This window comes from Fukomys damarensis, unplaced genomic scaffold (genome assembly GCF_012274545.1).
Source record: "Fukomys damarensis isolate Sample0158 unplaced genomic scaffold, DMR_v1.0_HiC HiC_scaffold_38, whole genome shotgun sequence".
In the NCBI taxonomy this organism is placed as follows: Eukaryota; Metazoa; Chordata; class Mammalia; order Rodentia; family Bathyergidae; genus Fukomys; species Fukomys damarensis.
Window position 1 is genome coordinate 44,356,245 of NW_022900950.1, and position 16,470 is coordinate 44,372,714.

At 42.7% G+C, this 16,470-nt stretch overlaps 2 protein-coding genes across 8 annotated transcripts in view; one reads left to right on the plus strand and one right to left on the minus strand.

Annotated features, from left to right (window-relative positions):
• Slc25a15 (solute carrier family 25 member 15) overlaps nucleotides 1-11,742 on the plus strand; it is a 21,122-nt gene extending 9,380 nt beyond the window's left edge. The window contains exons 3-7 of the mRNA XM_010636639.3: nucleotides 491-749; nucleotides 5,593-5,730; nucleotides 7,932-8,101; nucleotides 8,989-9,147; nucleotides 10,618-11,742. Coding sequence (XP_010634941.1) covers nucleotides 491-749; nucleotides 5,593-5,730; nucleotides 7,932-8,101; nucleotides 8,989-9,147; nucleotides 10,618-10,742 — 851 coding nt within the window. The 3' untranslated portion in view covers nucleotides 10,743-11,742. The remainder of the gene's footprint in view (nucleotides 1-490; nucleotides 750-5,592; nucleotides 5,731-7,931; nucleotides 8,102-8,988; nucleotides 9,148-10,617) is intronic.
• A 3,558-nt stretch (nucleotides 11,743-15,300) lies between these two features.
• Nucleotides 15,301-16,470, minus strand: part of LOC104870857 (phosphatidylinositol 3,4,5-trisphosphate 3-phosphatase TPTE2-like) — a 115,175-nt gene continuing 114,005 nt past the window's right edge. For 3 of the 7 annotated variants that reach the window (XM_010636636.2, XM_033760022.1, XM_033760021.1), the window contains one exon: nucleotides 15,303-15,628. In XM_010636636.2, coding sequence (XP_010634938.2) covers nucleotides 15,511-15,628 — 118 coding nt within the window. In that variant the 3' untranslated portion in view covers nucleotides 15,303-15,510. Of the gene's footprint in view, nucleotides 15,629-16,470 lie in introns of all 7 variants that reach the window. The other 4 variants (XM_033760023.1, XM_033760025.1, XM_010636638.2 and 1 more) reach the window with 2 other exon arrangements.

Genomic DNA, 16,470 nt, shown 5'->3' on the forward strand with positions numbered 1-16,470 from the left:
CTTTCTTTTTTTTTTTTTTTTTTTTTTTTTGGTACCGGGGATTGAACTCAGGTGCTTGCGCTTGCAAGGCAGGCCACTGAACCGCTGAGCTAAATCCCTGGCCCTCTTCTTTTTCTTTAACTTCATTCTCACTCTGGAGATGGGCATGAATGAGGAATAGATGCTCACGGGTCAAATGCCCTGTCCAGGAGTCCACAGGAAAGCAGGCTCCACCTCTAACCCCATTGCTGTCTCCTAAACGTGCCACACCTTTGCAGCCTGGGACTTGGGTTTTGGGGCACACATCTCCCCTGCCAAGAGGGTGAGGCCCTTTGGACTGGGACTCAGGTGCCAGGCCTCACTGTAGTTGTTTGCTAGACTCAGCCAGAATTTTCAGGAGTAACATGGTCAGAAGGAATGGAGAGCTGCCTCTGCGATCCTCCAGGGGCAGGCCACCATCCTGCATTCCCATGGACAGCTGAGGAACCGCAGACTCTTGTGTCCATTCCAGGGGGCACAGCATGTGTACTGACCGGGCAGCCCTTCGACACGATGAAGGTGAAGATGCAGACGTTCCCTGACCTGTATCGGGGCCTCACTGACTGCTGCCTGAAGACCTATTCGCAGGTTGGGTTCCGTGGCTTCTACAAGGGCACTAGCCCAGCACTGATTGCCAACATCGCTGAGAATTCGGTGCTCTTCATGTGCTATGGCTTCTGCCAGCAGCTGGTGCGGAGAGTGGTGGGACTGGACAGGCAGGCAAAGCTGAGGTGAGTCCGGACCTAGTGCCTTGTGCTTTTTCAAAAATACTAACATTATTGTATGGCTGTGCTTTTAATGATAGCGCATGTGAAGCACATTTTCCTTTTTAAAATAAGTGCCTTCTTTTGGATGATGATGACATAAGCTGTCTTGATATGAACTTTGGAAAAAGGATATGCATTATGCAAAAGAGAGGTGCCCCGGAGCCTGGTTCTGGGAAGGACCCACCCTGGCAGGCTGGTATCTTTGGGAGGACGCCCGTCAAGCGGGCGGAAGTGCTGAACTAAAACTATAGATGCAGTGTGGGACCCAAGTTTTTGGTTTCACTTTATCAGTGCGATTCAGTATTGGAAGAGGTGACCTGAGATAAATAAGGAAGAGGAGTGTGAAACGTTAGGAGGTGATGGAAACATCTGGGAAATGGAGTGAGCCCCCACCCTTTTTTTTTGTCTGAGTCTCTGCTGATCAATGGCTCATGCTTGGTCTTTCCCAGGATATTATATGAGATAAAACTGTTCAGAGACCACTGGTATGTCAACATGCACACCTCAGTTTCCCCACTCTGTGGGACACAGAGTACACACCTCCTCTCCTTTCGGGATCATAATGAGGGCCACACACAGACAGAACATGAGCCAGAGCTTGGCAGACTGTATGCAGCATTCTCTCCTTAAATAATGACCATCCCACCTTAAATGATTTAAAATCATTACATTGGCTTGAGGGTTGCAAAAGGTAGTCTTCTTGATTGAATTGGTAAGAACTAGAAATCCTACTGTGACTGCAGGTCCCACACAACTAATGTAGGCTCCCTGTGTACCAAAACATCCTCTGGAGGCACCTACAGGACTCAGACATGCCCTTATAGAGAGAGACAGCAGTTCTATCGTGGTGGGTGGACCTTGTGTTTTTAGGGCTTGGGACTGCATAAAATGCCCCAAGGAGACAGGATAGGGTAAAGAGGACAGATGAGGTCTGATACTACAACCCCCCAGCACCAGAAGGCAGAAAAGAGAGATGAAGTAGAGATAGAAGTAAGGTGTAAACCCAGAGAGTGTGGCACCCCAGGATGCAGACTGACAGAAGTAAAAGTTTTCTCCCCAGCGGAAGGAGACACATTGTACTTGAGACCTGAGCTTGAGTTCACCCTTGGTCTCCTTAAGGAAGTTCAGCATGGGAGAGAAGCCAGGAAGCAGAGAGCACTTGTGTGAGGTTCTGGTGGAAGAAATTGGTGTTCCTCTCTGAGCATAGCAGCCCCTCCAGCCACAGGGCAGACTTCTCACAGAAGGGGTCTGGCCCTGCCTGCCCCCTTATAACCTCCATTTTAGCCTGTGAAGACTGCAGTCCAAGCATAGTGCTTTTCTGCTGAGAACCACATAGTATGTTACAGCAGTGTTTCCTGTGCCCTGCCTCTAGAAGCCCATGTCGGTGTCCCTGAGAAGGGGCAGGGAACCACCCTGGAGGCAGTTATGTCATGTGGTATATACAGCGTTTTTGTTAACATGCACCTGCCAGATTGACCCACCAGTGGTACATGCGTGATGATTCCATGCTGCCCAGTGGTTCAGAGCTGTCCAGCAGTGAGACATAAATTATGGCCCTGTTGTAAATGGGTTAAAGATGCTTTGAAGTTCTTCAGTGAAGCGACCAGCCTCTTTAACACGATCTAACACAGCACTAGTCTTTTCTGAGCTTCTTTTTCACCCTGAAGAACAGTGTCATCTTTTTAGCTCTTAGGGGAATGTTGTCTGGGGTCTGCCAAGCTCTGCCACGTCACATTGATGTGGCCCTTGCTGTGACCCTGAGACGAGTGAGGCACATGCGTCATCTGTGACTTACCGGTGGGGAGACTGAGGCACACATGTTGACAGCTAATGATTGCCAGGCTCAGCCTATGCCTTCTGGCTCATCCCCGCTCAGTCCTGCTTTCTCTTAGACCACATTTGAGGTTCTGGAATGTTTTGTCGGGGTCTAACCTAGGGAGAGGGTATGTCAAGCACAGTCGAAAGGGAAGAACTGCTTGTGAGAAACTCGTGAGTTTCTGCAATCCACTGCAAATATTTGTCTGTTCCTGGTTTGAACACGACCCAGAGTGGTGCTATGCTGTGACCTTTGGCTGGATGGTGCTTACGCAGTGAGAATGCTCAGATCAATTTTTTTGTGTTTTTTGTTTTGTTTTGTTTTTTTTTTTTTGGCTGAGAAAAGTCAGCTGAGTAGATGACAAACCTTTGGCTCTTTGAAAAACCATCTTATGTCAGTTGCCCTTTCTATTCCAGTCCTATACACTTATACCATACATAGGACCGGGCTTCATTTTGTGTATAGGTAAATGAAAATGTTTGTTAGAAAGCCAAAGTCCACTGCAGACCTCACTTGGCTTTGCCCTTGCACTTTAGTAAGGTGCTTGGCGTTCATTCAGATGTCTGAGCTTTCAGTGCACCGGAGGTTGAGTAGACTTCCACATTTATTGACTGTCACCTTTGTTCTAGCAGCTTGGCAAACCCTGGTAGTGACCCTAATTGACAGTTAACCTGTCAGCAGGTTGACCGAGAGTCCCTTCGGGAAGCCAAATATAGATCTCCAGGCTGACTAGAAGACAGCTGGAACCATTCTAAGCTTTGGTTTTCAACAAATGAGCCAAAAAGGAATGATAGAAGGAGGGAGTGAAGTGAATGGTGCAGGACCGTTTCTACATACCAGGCTAGCTCTTCGCTGTTCACAGCCTTCGGCTTCACTCTCTAGGTGGAAAGGAAGTCTGCACTGCAGCCAGCATCCTCCTCCTGAACGGAAGCCCCACTCTAAGCTGGCTCTTCTGAGACCTGGGGTGAGAGGCCAGTTTAGCCCCTGGATACCCCCTTGTATCTGGCCATTGCACCAAGAGTAGGCCACCAGGAAGTAGGAACCAGGGCCTAGATTGGAGGAGGCCTTGATTGTATGCTTTTTCACACTGGAATGAAATTATTAGGGGATCTCAGTGTAAGGGTAGTCAGCTGAGATGATTCCCCTCAGGGCTTTTGGGAATCTCAGGGTAGTCTTAACTGTCCAGTGACAGCAAGAGGCCAAGACTTTTAATGTATGAGTCAGGGAACCAGATCAGTGGTTTTTGCTCACGTGGGATTGTGCCATCCCAAATTCTGCTGAGCACTTAGAAAACACTGTCTTGGGCCAGAAAGGGTCTTCTTCTCTGGCCCGCATGAACTCTTAGAGGAGCCTTCCTGGCATCCAGAGAATTGTTGCTCAGACTTTGCCCCTATTGAACTCCTATTGGATTCTAGTTTCACAGCCCTGCTGGTGACTGGGTTGGTATACTAAGCCCATATGAGAGAAGGTGACTGCTTCAATTTTTATGTATGTGTGCATTCATCCTTTTGCCTGGATTAGATTTCCAGCTTAACCATTTCACCTAAATCCACTGAGTATTCAGACTTGTACTGACTTCACCAGCTCTGAGGCCTTTTGTCCCCTCCTCTTGCTCTCTGTGTTGCAGAGGCTGAGGAGGTATTTTAGTCCATTTTCTGTACCTCTAACAGAATACTGAGGCTAGGTAACATATAAAGAAAGGAGGTTTGTTTAGCTCACAGTTATGGAGAGTCAAGAACATGGCACTGATATCTGCTTGGCTCTGGAGGGACCTTTTGGCCATATCACAGCGTGGTGGATGGCGTGCTGGTGGGAGTACAGTATGTGTGACAGGGAGAGGTCATAGATGTTATAGGAAGCCAGAGAGATTCAGAGGTGAGGCTTGCTCAGTTTATAACAAACTGCTTTTAAAGGAACTAGCTTAAGTCCTGCCAGATTGACATTAATTCCTATTGAGAGCAGCAGGGACCCCCAATGACCTGACTACCTTCCATTAGGCCTCATCTCGTGAAGGTTCCACTGCCTCAACACTGCCACACTGAGGAGCAAGCTTCCAGCACATGAACTTTTGGGGCACACACTCAAACGATGGCATGAGGTCACTGGCAAAACTCGTGAGACATCATTTTGCAATGTAGGAACCTTTTTTAAAAAAATTATGCTGTTTTCATCTATGATGGTTATGTGCATGTCTGGTTGCTCCAGGTTAGATTTGGGGCAGGAAAAGATGGCTTTAGAACCTAATTTTACTTGAAGCTTAGTGTATAATACACTGAAATATCATTGGTGCATGTTTTGAGTGGTGGGACAATGGGTGATCCTCCCCCCAAGTTGTTCTGGCTTTATTTATAAGTCAGTGTCTGAGGTTGGGCTACTATAACAAAGTAATGTATAGTGCCGAGGCTGAAATAAAACTTCACAGCTCCGGAGGCTGGAAAGCCCAAGATCAAAGTCCTTGCAGATTTGGTGTCTGATAAAGGCCCACTTTGTGATTTATAGATGGTGTTTTCTTACTATGTTTTCACAGTGCAGAGAGAGAAAACTTGTCTAATCCCTTCTTATAAGGGCACTAATACCATGATGAGGGCCTCATTATCAAAATCCTTATCTATACCTAATTGCCTTTCAAGGACCCTTCCTCCAAATAGTATCACCTTGGAGGTTAGATCTTCAGCATACGAATTTCAGAGGGGAGGGACCACAAACATTCAGATTGCGGCACTGTGCCTGAAAAACACAGCATCGATGAGGCAGTCAGACCTGGGTTTGTTTCCTTTCACTGCCACTTAGTAGCCGTGTACTTTGGGCATATTATGTACCTCCCTAAGCATCACTTCTCCGAAAGGAAATTGGGTTATTGCTGGCTCCTCACGGGATCATAGGATCCTTAGATGTGTGTAATAGCACATGCACATTCCCCACACTCCCTTCTGGTGTTGCTGAAAGAACAAATGAACTGATGTTGGCCGTCTTCTCTGCTTGTGCTTCCAGTGACCTGCAGAACGCAGCTGCAGGATCCATTGCCTCTGCCTTTGCAGCGCTGGTGCTGTGCCCCACAGAGCTCGTGAAGTGCCGGCTCCAGGCCATGTTTGAAATGGAGACATCAGGAAAGATAGCCAGAAGCCAGAAGTAAGCACTGTTTAGGCACAAACGTTAGGCCTCTCTTGCCTTTATGTTATATTATGTTTATATTATGTTTTTGATTTTATATTGAGTTAAAACTAAGGAACAGAAACAGATTTGTCTACTCTAAAATATTGTGAGGGCTGGGGATTTGGCTCAGTTGCACCGCACCTGCCTCATAAGCTCGGGGTCCTAAGTTGGATCCATAGTATGGGGGGGGGGTTGCATCTCTCATTCCAGAGTACAATTTTCTGAAATGATCATTGAGTACAGTGAGGATTATACTCAACACTCCATGTGCTATCTGAGGCAGATATTTAACACCCAGAAATGGTGCAGCCTAGAATTTAACATCCCTTTTGTCCCTTGTGTGCCTAGACAATATTTGGAGGCATGTAGTAGGTGGCTTTTGAACTGGATCTGTGCGCTGAGCCTTCCTAAGAACTGACTTGAGTTGTGTGATGAGTATTTGATGCCTCTTCCCAGGTTTCACATGAGTATTCAGGCTCACGACCCCAGATCTTAGTGTTGACTTTGTCTCCTTCCTCTCTGACTCCCCATTTCAAATGTCCCAGCAAAGGCTATGTTCTGAAGACAGTCTTCAAAACCCTTGTCAACCCACAACTGTTCTTCAGTGATCAAATTGCCCTCCAGCTCAGCCCTAAAGTGATTTTCACATATATATGATATACAGTATAACTGATTTGAATTAAAAAGCAATTCGGTATCTTACTAATCACAAAACTTATTTATCTTAACATCTGGCTGGCTAATGTTCTAGTCAAAGAGGCTGCTGTGGTTAATTTAAAGCCTGTGAGTCTGCTGGGAAAGCTGGTAGACTGACCATTTTCATTTCTGAATCTCTTCCCAGGCAGAGTAGGCTTTGTAGTAGTGCCTGTTTTCTGCACCTTTGAGATTCATTCCACTCTGTTGTATCTATTCTTCATTACTTAAATAGAAGTCCAAAAATGAAAGCCTTGAAAACTTTTTATTTAAATGTAACATACACCAGTGTCATGAATACACACACAAATCATAAGTGTGCAATACTGTAAATAGTCACAGAATGAAGACGCTTTGTAACCAGTTCCTGGATTAAGAAATAGAGTAAAACATTAACATCACCCCGAAAGCTACCTTCATATGCCTTAGAAGCAGTTTAAGGTAATTTAAAGACAGAACTTAGAGGAACATTTTACAAAAAAGAAATACTGGTTGGCTTAGTATTTGAGGTATACATGTCAGTGTATATGATATCGGGCTGGGCAGGCTGTACAGCATGTTGCATTTGTGTGTGAAATGGGAACAGTGCTATCCAAGGGTACAGCCAAAGAATGCCTGGTGGAGCCTTCTGAAGCTCAGGAAGATCATCACTTATCACTTGTGGTCTTTGTTACCATAGGACTTAATCCTCCTTCTGTCCAAACTGACTCGCCTGCTCTCTGAGAACAAGGTGAGGAGAAGGAATTCATTAGGTTGCACTGGGTGTGTGATTTATCTCCCTGTTCACCATGGACATAAAAACCTGTCATGCACACCATCGTGAAAGAAGGTCTGCGGTCCACAAGTATGCTGTGTTCCTGCTATTCCAGGAGCAGGGCTCTGATCTGTTTAAAAGGAGCTCCCCTGCACCTCTGCTCTCTAGGGACTCAGTTCTGGATGATTTTTGCACAGTAGGAGCTTAGCTCAGCTCTCAGAATTTGTGCCTTTAAGTAACACTCCTCGGCTCATGTTGCTGCCATCAAACAAAACAGCATGCAGACACCTGAACAGAGCCTCCTAAAACACACCAAAGAATGAAGAAACAGGAATCGGAGGGAGATAAGAGACTTGTAAAACCACCTTCTTGCTGAGTTTGGATGACTCTTTATTGTAATTTCAGATTTTACTTATTTACTATGAAAAAGAAAACATGGTCATAGCTCTTTTTGCATCTTGGATACTGGGACTTCTAGAAATGTGTGAATTCATTTAATAAAATTTTCTTAATAACTTATGTAATCAAATGTATTATAAAATACTGTTGCTTCTGAGATTTTTCTTTCCTACCAAAGGATGCCTTTTATTAGAATTCCTGGTTCCTGTTTACAAAACTGATTGCTCCTTTATTTGTGCTTGATCAAGTCTGTTAGTTGAATGTGAATCCCCTTGTCCTCTTCCTTCCCTCCCTGTACTAACCTTATCTCTCACTCTGTGTCTTCTCCCAGTACAGTTTGGTCTGTCGTGAAAAGTATCCTTAGGAAGGATGGCCCCTTGGGCTTCTACCATGGACTCTCAAGCACTTTACTTCGGGAAGTACCTGGCTATTTCTTGTTCTTTGGGGGCTATGAACTAAGCCGATCATTTTTTGCATCAGGGAGATCAAAAGATGAACTAGGTAAATATGTTTGCCTGGGCAGCATTTGGGTATGATAGTATCTCCTTTCTGATGGTGTGATTTCTGTGCATTATCTTTTCTGTACTCTCCCTGTGGGGGTCTGCTCAACACTGGGAAGTTTCTAGATGCTAGAAAGCAATGTGGTGGCAGGAGATTGCCAGCACCCTTCCCCCAGGCTTGTCCCCTCAGGACAGTGGCTGAAGCAATGTATCCAATCTACTTTACTGGAATGACATTTATTAATTGTTCTGGATTCACTTTTGAGAAATGCAGAAATTACTTTGCCCATTGAGGAATCCACCTATAAATCTTGCACTAAGCTTCAAATATGGTAATAAGTCTTGACAGTGTTTTGAGAGCAGTGAAAAGCATAGGTCTAACTTGTCTCATTCAGCTGCTTGACACAATTTTAAGAATGTTGACTCACACAAGTGAGATTTAAGCATTTCACTTCAGAGTGTTGGATCTATTATGCAGTTAATCAAGCTCCCACGCTTAACTGGTGTTAATAAGACAGTTTTAGTTTTTCATGGTAAAGGAAGAATTGGGGCTTTTAGGCCGTTAAAATATTGACTTCAAGGTGGGAAGGCTGAAAAAGATGTGAACTGTTTCTGTGGCCCCGCCTCATTCCCTGAGGCGAGGCCCTCCATGCTGTGTGGGCCTGCTGTTCTGTGCGGACTAGTCCTTAGCAGACCAGGGGCAGCAGCCTAAACACGCTGGCTGCCACAGGGAACCATGTATTCTTGGCTTTGACAGTTTTCTCAAAGCGCACCGTATTCTGTAGCATTAGCATTTTGGTTTTTAATCTAGCTGTGGCCACTGAGTTTTAGAAATACAACAGCAGCTGTTTTTGAGATAAAACATCATTTGCTATTTTTCTTCTCTAGGCCCTGTCCCTCTGATGTTAAGTGGTGGAGTTGGTGGAATTTGCTTGTGGCTTGCTGTATACCCAGTGGATTGTATCAAATCCAGAATTCAGGTTCTTTCTATGTCTGGAAAACAGGCAGGATTTATTGGAACCTTTCTAAGTGTTGTGAGAAATGAAGGTGAGTCTGCTAATTGCAGAAACAGAGTAGGTGTGTACAGATAGGTCATTTTACACTTGTCTTATCTGAGGTTTGATTAGATATGTAATTGCTCTCTTCTCCCTACCTCATATCCTTTTTCTAGCACTGAATGTTAATACACATTTGTAACTTTGTTAGGCCCTTGACTTACCTTATTTCCATTCTAAAGATTTTATTTTTTTGAGACAGAGTCTCACTATGTAGTCCAGACTGGCCTTGAACTCAAAGTGATTTTCCTGTCTCAGCCATCCTAGTGCTGGGATTACAAGAGTATGCTGTCATGCTATCAAGGCTCTCAGAAATCTTTAAAGTTCATTTCTCTAACCCTCATGCCAGATACCTGTCAGGATTCTTTGTTCTAAATAGGCTGAGGGGAATTTTTAAGATGTGGACTCAGTCTGAGGATGTATGTGATTTGAACTTCACACCACTTGTTCTAGAGAATATAGCCATTATCAGAGCATGATCTCTAACAGGACCACATTCGGGCTTTAAAAGAATATATAACAGCCGGGTGTGGTGGCGCATGCCTATAATCCCAGCACTTGGGAGACTGAGGCAGGAGGATTGCTGTGAATTTCAGACCAGTGTGACCCTGTCTCAAAAAAAACAAAAAAACAAAACAAAACAAAAAAATATATAACAGTCATAATGCTAAGTTTCTGGAATCAGAAATGGACTGAGTAACTTTTGACAGTGATTGGCTACAGCTTTTAGAGGTATGTAGGAGGTTAAAGACTAAGTAATTGTGTAAATCTGACATAATGAAACCTGTCCTTTCTGTATTCACTATACTTGTTAAAAATTGATGAATTTCTGTTTTGATTTTTTTTTTCTTTTTTTTTTTTGGTACCGGGGATTGAACTCCTCAGGTCTTTGTGCTTGCAAGGCAGGCCACCAAACCGCTGAGCTAAATCCCCTGCCTGTTTTGATTTTTTTTTTAAAAAGAGCACAACACAGAAACAACTTTAATTCATGTCCCAAGTATAGCACAGATATCTTCTACATTATCAATAATGACTTCCCTTTAAACTCACATGATGCTTTATAGTTTTGCAAAGTATGCCCGCCCCCACACCATCCAATTCAGTATTCATAGCCGTGCTGGGTGGTGCTAATACAGGAAAAGGGCCTCTGACTTTCGTGTAGGTGCTCTTGCTGTTGGCTTCAGCCTTATGGGCCTCTGGCTGGCTGGTTCAGGCCTCAGCTGTACCCCATCCATATTCTATTAACCAGGCACAGAATAGGTGTATATAGCAAGCAGCTTTGCCAGGAGACCTGAACTTGTTTGTGCAAGTCTGTTTAGGAAAGTGGAAGTTAGTGCCTCCATCACCTCTTCAGTTTTAGTGCTATTGTTTGGATATGTAAGTACAAATATTCCTATTCTGTGCAGCTGCATGGGTATTCCCAAGGATGGGTCATCAGTCTGTTTGCCCTTTTGTTTTCTAGGAATAGCAGCTTTATATTCTGGACTGAAACCTACACTGATTCGAGCCTTCCCTGCCAATGGCTCGCTGTTTTTGGCCTATGAATACAGCAGGAAGTTGATGATGAGCCAGATGGAAGCATTCTGAAGTGCCTGGTGGGCCTGCCTCCAAAGCATAGGTGTATGAGGACTACTGATCATCTCAGGGTTTCATGGAGTACAAGAACAACATGGAATTGTTTTGATTTATTGGAAATTTTCTCCTTATCTTCCCTTCTGCCCTAAACCATAAACTTGATGAAAGCACTTCTGTTTTACGTCACACAGTTTCTGGCCATAATTGAAAGGGAAAAGTTGCTGCTCTGGCCCTTGCTATAATATGCCAGATGGCTTGTGGTCATGTGCACTTAACTTGAGAGGCTGCATGTGGTTTTGTTGGGGCACTGTTTATGCATAAAACCGTGTATACATGCAGTTTGGATATTTATGTATGGAGGGAAACACAGTTTGGTGCCATGATTAACCTCAAATATTACCAGAAAACCCAAAGGCAACTTTGTGTATATGTGAAAATGGTTATAAATGATCGTTTAACCAATTCTAGGTGTAGTAAAAGTCTACTGAACCTATGTACTAAGAGGTTAAAGGTTTTTAAGGGGTACTTGGAAACTAAAGTATTCATGTAGCTTTTTAAGAAAATAGGCCAGCATACTGGTGTGGCTTCTGCATTCCTGACAAAGTTTCAGAGTGGCTGCCATTGTGGATTTTTTTTCATGATGCTTTCCTATTAGTGCCATTCGTTTTCTAGGTGGGCTTGTATTCTGCATTCTGACTGTACTGCTAGATGTGGTCCAAACCATCAGGCCTTTGGGAAGCAGTATAGCTCTTACCAGCTTCCTCCCTCCCCTTCTCCCAAAGAGCTTCCCCTGAGCTGGGCTGTAGATAAAGGATAGGCCGATGGGATGGCTGTGCTACTGGGCTGTGATGAAGATCCATGTGGCTCATAGCAACTCTTACCTATTTCCATCTCTTTGTCCCGACCTGGATAGATTTGCAGTCCATCCACTTTGGAATACTCGTAGTCCACCTGTCCTACTTTGCTTTTACCAATTGGGAGCTTTGTCAAAGGGGAGAGAGGGCCAAAGCCATGAGAAGCCTTTGCTCCCTGTTTGGTGATCTAATAATAATAGTCATAGGTGCAGCCTTCTTCTCTCAAACAAAGCAGCAACAGCACTTATAGTTCACAGTAAACCAGCCTCACCTATCCTGAAGTTTACCTCAGGATCCATAACTCCCTGCCATGCATATTGGTGCCTTCGGCACTTCAGGCTGGCAGGCAGTCCTGAATTTTAACAGCTTTAGATGGGTATGCCTTTATAAAGCAGGGGAGCATAAGAAAAGTAATTTTATTAAGCTAGGTGTGTGTGTTCCTAGCCAAGAAAAAAAGTCCCACTGGAGATCTGATCCACATGGATTTGGGGTGGACAACAGTACTTTGGCTGTGGAGTTACTGTCAGGATTCAGTCCTGTCACCACTAAAGTGGCCTCCTCATTCTCTTCTGCTCCAAGACCAGCAGGGTCTCAATAATCAGTGTTCTTAAGAGGTCTGAAAAGCCAAAAGCAAGCAGGCTGAGGATGTTAATGGATCCTTACCTTGTATGTCTGTCCCTGTGGACAGAATGTCAACTCTGGGTGAAGCCTCTAGTCTCCTTAAGCTTCCTGCTACTTGCCAAGCCTCTGGCAACCTTAGCCATTGTGTCAGGAGCTGGAGGGTCAGGGAAGCAAGGTGCATGCTGCCAAATGTGGGGTGCTGAGAGCTATGGACTTTGGGGCAAGGCTGCTTGTCATGCTATAGCTGGCCCTGATTACCCCCACCCACTTTTTTATGGTACTGCAGATGGAACCCAGGGCCTTCGCGTTGTTACATCCCCTGCTCTTTGTCTTTTTATTTTGAAATAGGGTCTCATTAAAACACTGAGTTGCCCAAGCTAGGTTCAAGCTTGCAGTTTTCCTGCCTCAGCTTTCCAGAATCTCCATTTACTTTTTCTTTACAGAAAATCATTTTTATACTTTACTTTTCTCTCCATATTTAAATGGTCAGTAGCTGCTAAGCAGTGCTTCAACTGAACAAGCCTGGTTTGAAGTAAAATACAGAAAATGGGACTGACTGGCTGCCAGCAGGAAGGGAGCTGCTTAGAGTCCTTGATCCCCCTTCATGGTACCCAGGGGCTGGTCCCGGGTGGGGCAGTTGGCAGATCTTTTCACAGATTGTCCATTAAAGATTTAGCTATCTTCAGGAGAAATAGTCTGAAGCGAGTGAAGTGAGGAACGCAAAGACGAGCAATTCTTTTTCATTCTGCCTGGTTAATTTGTGGTTCAATATTTGTATACAATTCATACCATTTCAGATCTGTACTCCAGACAAAAATATAACTTGAAATATTGTGTTTAAAGAAATTTGAGTCTTATATTATCATTAAATTATTTACCTAATGTGAGTCTGTGGTGAGTTTTATTTAAGTATTTTATATCTATGCTAAGAACCAATAATAAAAACGTGTTATTCTAATATTTCAAGGTGGTAATTTTACTACAACCATTTTTCACCAAGGTTCTGGATGTAAAATAATTTCACTGTAGGCAAGTTGGCAAAAATGTTGTTGTTCACATACACTGCAGTTATGTGATTACTGTATAGAATTTCTAATTCTACCTCTCATTCTGTTGTTAAAAATAAAAATTTGAATGGTTTTATTTCAAGTAAGTAAATTCTAAGGAAACCAGTACCATTCTGATAGAGTGTAAATTTCTGAATTTGTTCAAAAAATTAGTTACTTTGGGTTCTAAGGAAGCAACACCCCAAGAAGCCTGAACAAGTTTACAGAGCAAAAAAGGTACAGTGTGGCAACTCACAACTGCCAGAAACTTTGATGATTCTTGGAGAGTGAGGAGGGAAAAAGCCTCAATTACCACCTTACTTCTGAAATTAAGATTCTTAATTGGAGTCTCCTTCCCTCCTTACTACTACTATTGAAAAACTTTCCTGGGTCAAGTCAGCTAAATATTTTTTCCCCCTATTTGCCTAAACCTGTTACATAATCTTCCCACTGGATGACAGCTAATATATGCAACCTGTTCTGCCACAAGACATTTTTGTAATTCTAATTACAGAATTAATTATGTTAACAATTGTTAACAAGCTTGAAAGTATGGTCTATGGTCTTTCTTCAAGAGGAGCCAGATTAAGGAGAAGAAAGGAAAAGCTTTTAGCTGGGCTGTTGCATTGGCCATTGGAACCCTTTTTAGGAATTTAGAGGCAGGAGAAAAGGAGCCGCCAGGCTGCCCAGCAGCTTTGCAGATTCTTTGCTGGTGCTTGTTGCTGGTCTTCTATGCCCGCCATGGCTCAGGGCTTAAATTCCCATCTGTAACTACTTTGGCATCCACAGCCCTTCTCCATGGTCCTGTTTCCACTCAAAGCCCAACATCATGGCAACTTCCAGACTCCTGAGGGACTGACAGTGTGGTCCCAACAGGTTAGTGTGCTGGTAAGAAAGTTGCTTGATTGGAGTGCTGTACCAAGCCTCCCAACCCCTTCTTTATTTTCATGATTTTTGTTTTTTTTTTTAGTGTGTGACTTTTGCAGAGTTCAGGATCTATGAGGAATGAGTTATTGCCCCACATAATGATCCTTTCAATGAAGGGCCATATACCATGGTGGTTCTGTAAGATTATATTGTCTACTGACTGTGCAGCTGTCAGTTTATGCATTACTCCTGTGTTTTAGCAGAGACATAGGTTTTATTAGTTGCTACTTTTCATTTTCTCATAAATTCAGTTTGGTCCAGATTGTTGAGAGCCATACCAAAAAAGAAAAATTCAAATAAGGGTAATTTCAATAAAGCCAAAATAGAACTCTTCATGGCCTTAAGAGACAGTGACAGAGGAAGTATTTAGGATAAAGTAGCACTCAGTACCAAAGAGAATATTAATGATCTCTGTTGGATCACACTGGTCAGCAGCTAATGGTGTTATACAAAAGCAGAAGTCACTGAGGATTTTTTTATCTTTTATGTTTACCAAGATCCTGTGTGTGTGTAATTTTTTAAGTTTAATTTTTATTAGTACATGTTTGCAGTATGTAATGATTACATTCATTGTGAGGCAATGGTACATGTGCATAACATTTCAATTCTGTGTATGTGTAATTACAGATCGTGTATCATAAGCAAGCTATGTGTGGTACTTAAAACAAGTGTGCTGAGGATGAGGGACTGGTGAGTGAAATATTTTTCTTCTCTAGGTTTAAAACTGCTGCCAATCTGATACATGTTAACATTTGGTGAAAATATGTTAGTTTCCTAATAAATCTGAAATTACAAACATAAAAGAAGGGAACAAGCATTTATCCAAAATACGTAAGTACATGGATCCTGATAAGATCACATTTTCTTTTGGAGAGAGAGTTTCACTAGTTGCACAGGCTGGCCTCAAACTCCATCTTTCCACCTCTGCATTCTCAGTAGCTAGAATAACAGGAAAGTGCCAAGAATCATACTATTAAAATAGCTCAGTTGTTTTGAGATGAAAAGTCTGTTATTTATAAGCTCTTAAAATGATACCTAATATTGCAGTGTACTGTGTGTTCCAGATTTATCAAAATATAAGACAAATTTTGTGTTAAGTACAGTATAGTCTTTCAAAAACGATGCTGCTGCCCTGTCTCAAAAAACAAAAAAGAAATCACTATTGACATTTTATCTCTGTATATTTAATAGTGTTATCAGAAACAAATGCACATATATACGTATAAATATAGCTATGCCAGCAAAGACTTAGAAGACATAAAGTATGTAGCAGGGATCAGGGAAGACATGATTCTGTCTGAGAATGGGAGGTGCACTTTAATCATATTCCAGCTACAGAATGACTGGTTCATTTTCATCAAAATATACCTCTATTGCAAATCCTGGACTGTAAATTTTCCATGTTTTTGGTTTATGGAGATTGTCCAGTTCATTTCTTGGTAGATAAAGCCTAAGGATAGAAAGGAGATATTCCATTTTACATTAATTAACTAATGAATAGTGCTGCTGGGGATCAAACCCAGGGCCTTCACATGGAGCTGTATGTATCCTGGGCCCTTTTATTCTTTTAAATTTTGAGACAAGGTCTTCTAATTTGTCCTGGCTGGGATTGAACATGTGATTCTCCTATACAGTCTTCTAGAGTGCTGGGATTACAGGTGTGTACCAGCATGCCCAGTTCACATTTTATTTGAGAGCTAATAGAAAAACCATATGTTAGGGCAGCCTTGTTGGAACTTTAGAAAAAGACTTGCTCACCATAATTAGGACCTCAGCCCTTTTAGTGTATGTTTGTTGGCTCCTCCTACCTCTGTAAAGAGACACAAAATACCTTAATCTTCAGTAACAATCACAACAGTGACAGCATGTTACAGATTCTTTTAACATTGCCACTCATGGAATCAGCAATGTTCAGATTTCATAAATCTAAATTTTTATAAGTGATAGAAATCAGCCAGACTAGATGTATAATAAAGCCTAGTAATAAAATACTGTTTCTCTTTTAAATGATGGAGTTGATATTTTTTACTAAACACCAATCTCATGACTTTACCTAGCAATATGTGAAATTAAATGCTACAAACATCTGTAGAAATATATGAAAGTAAGAATAAAAATGATCTAATGTGAGGCCGGGCGTGGTGGTGCCCGCCTATAATCCCAGCACTTGGGAGGCTGAGTCAGGAGGATCACTGAGTTTGAGACTACCCTGTGCTACATAGTGAGTTCCAAGTCAGTCTCAACTACATAGTGAGAACCTGTCTCAAAAAACCAAAAAAAAAAAAAAAAAAG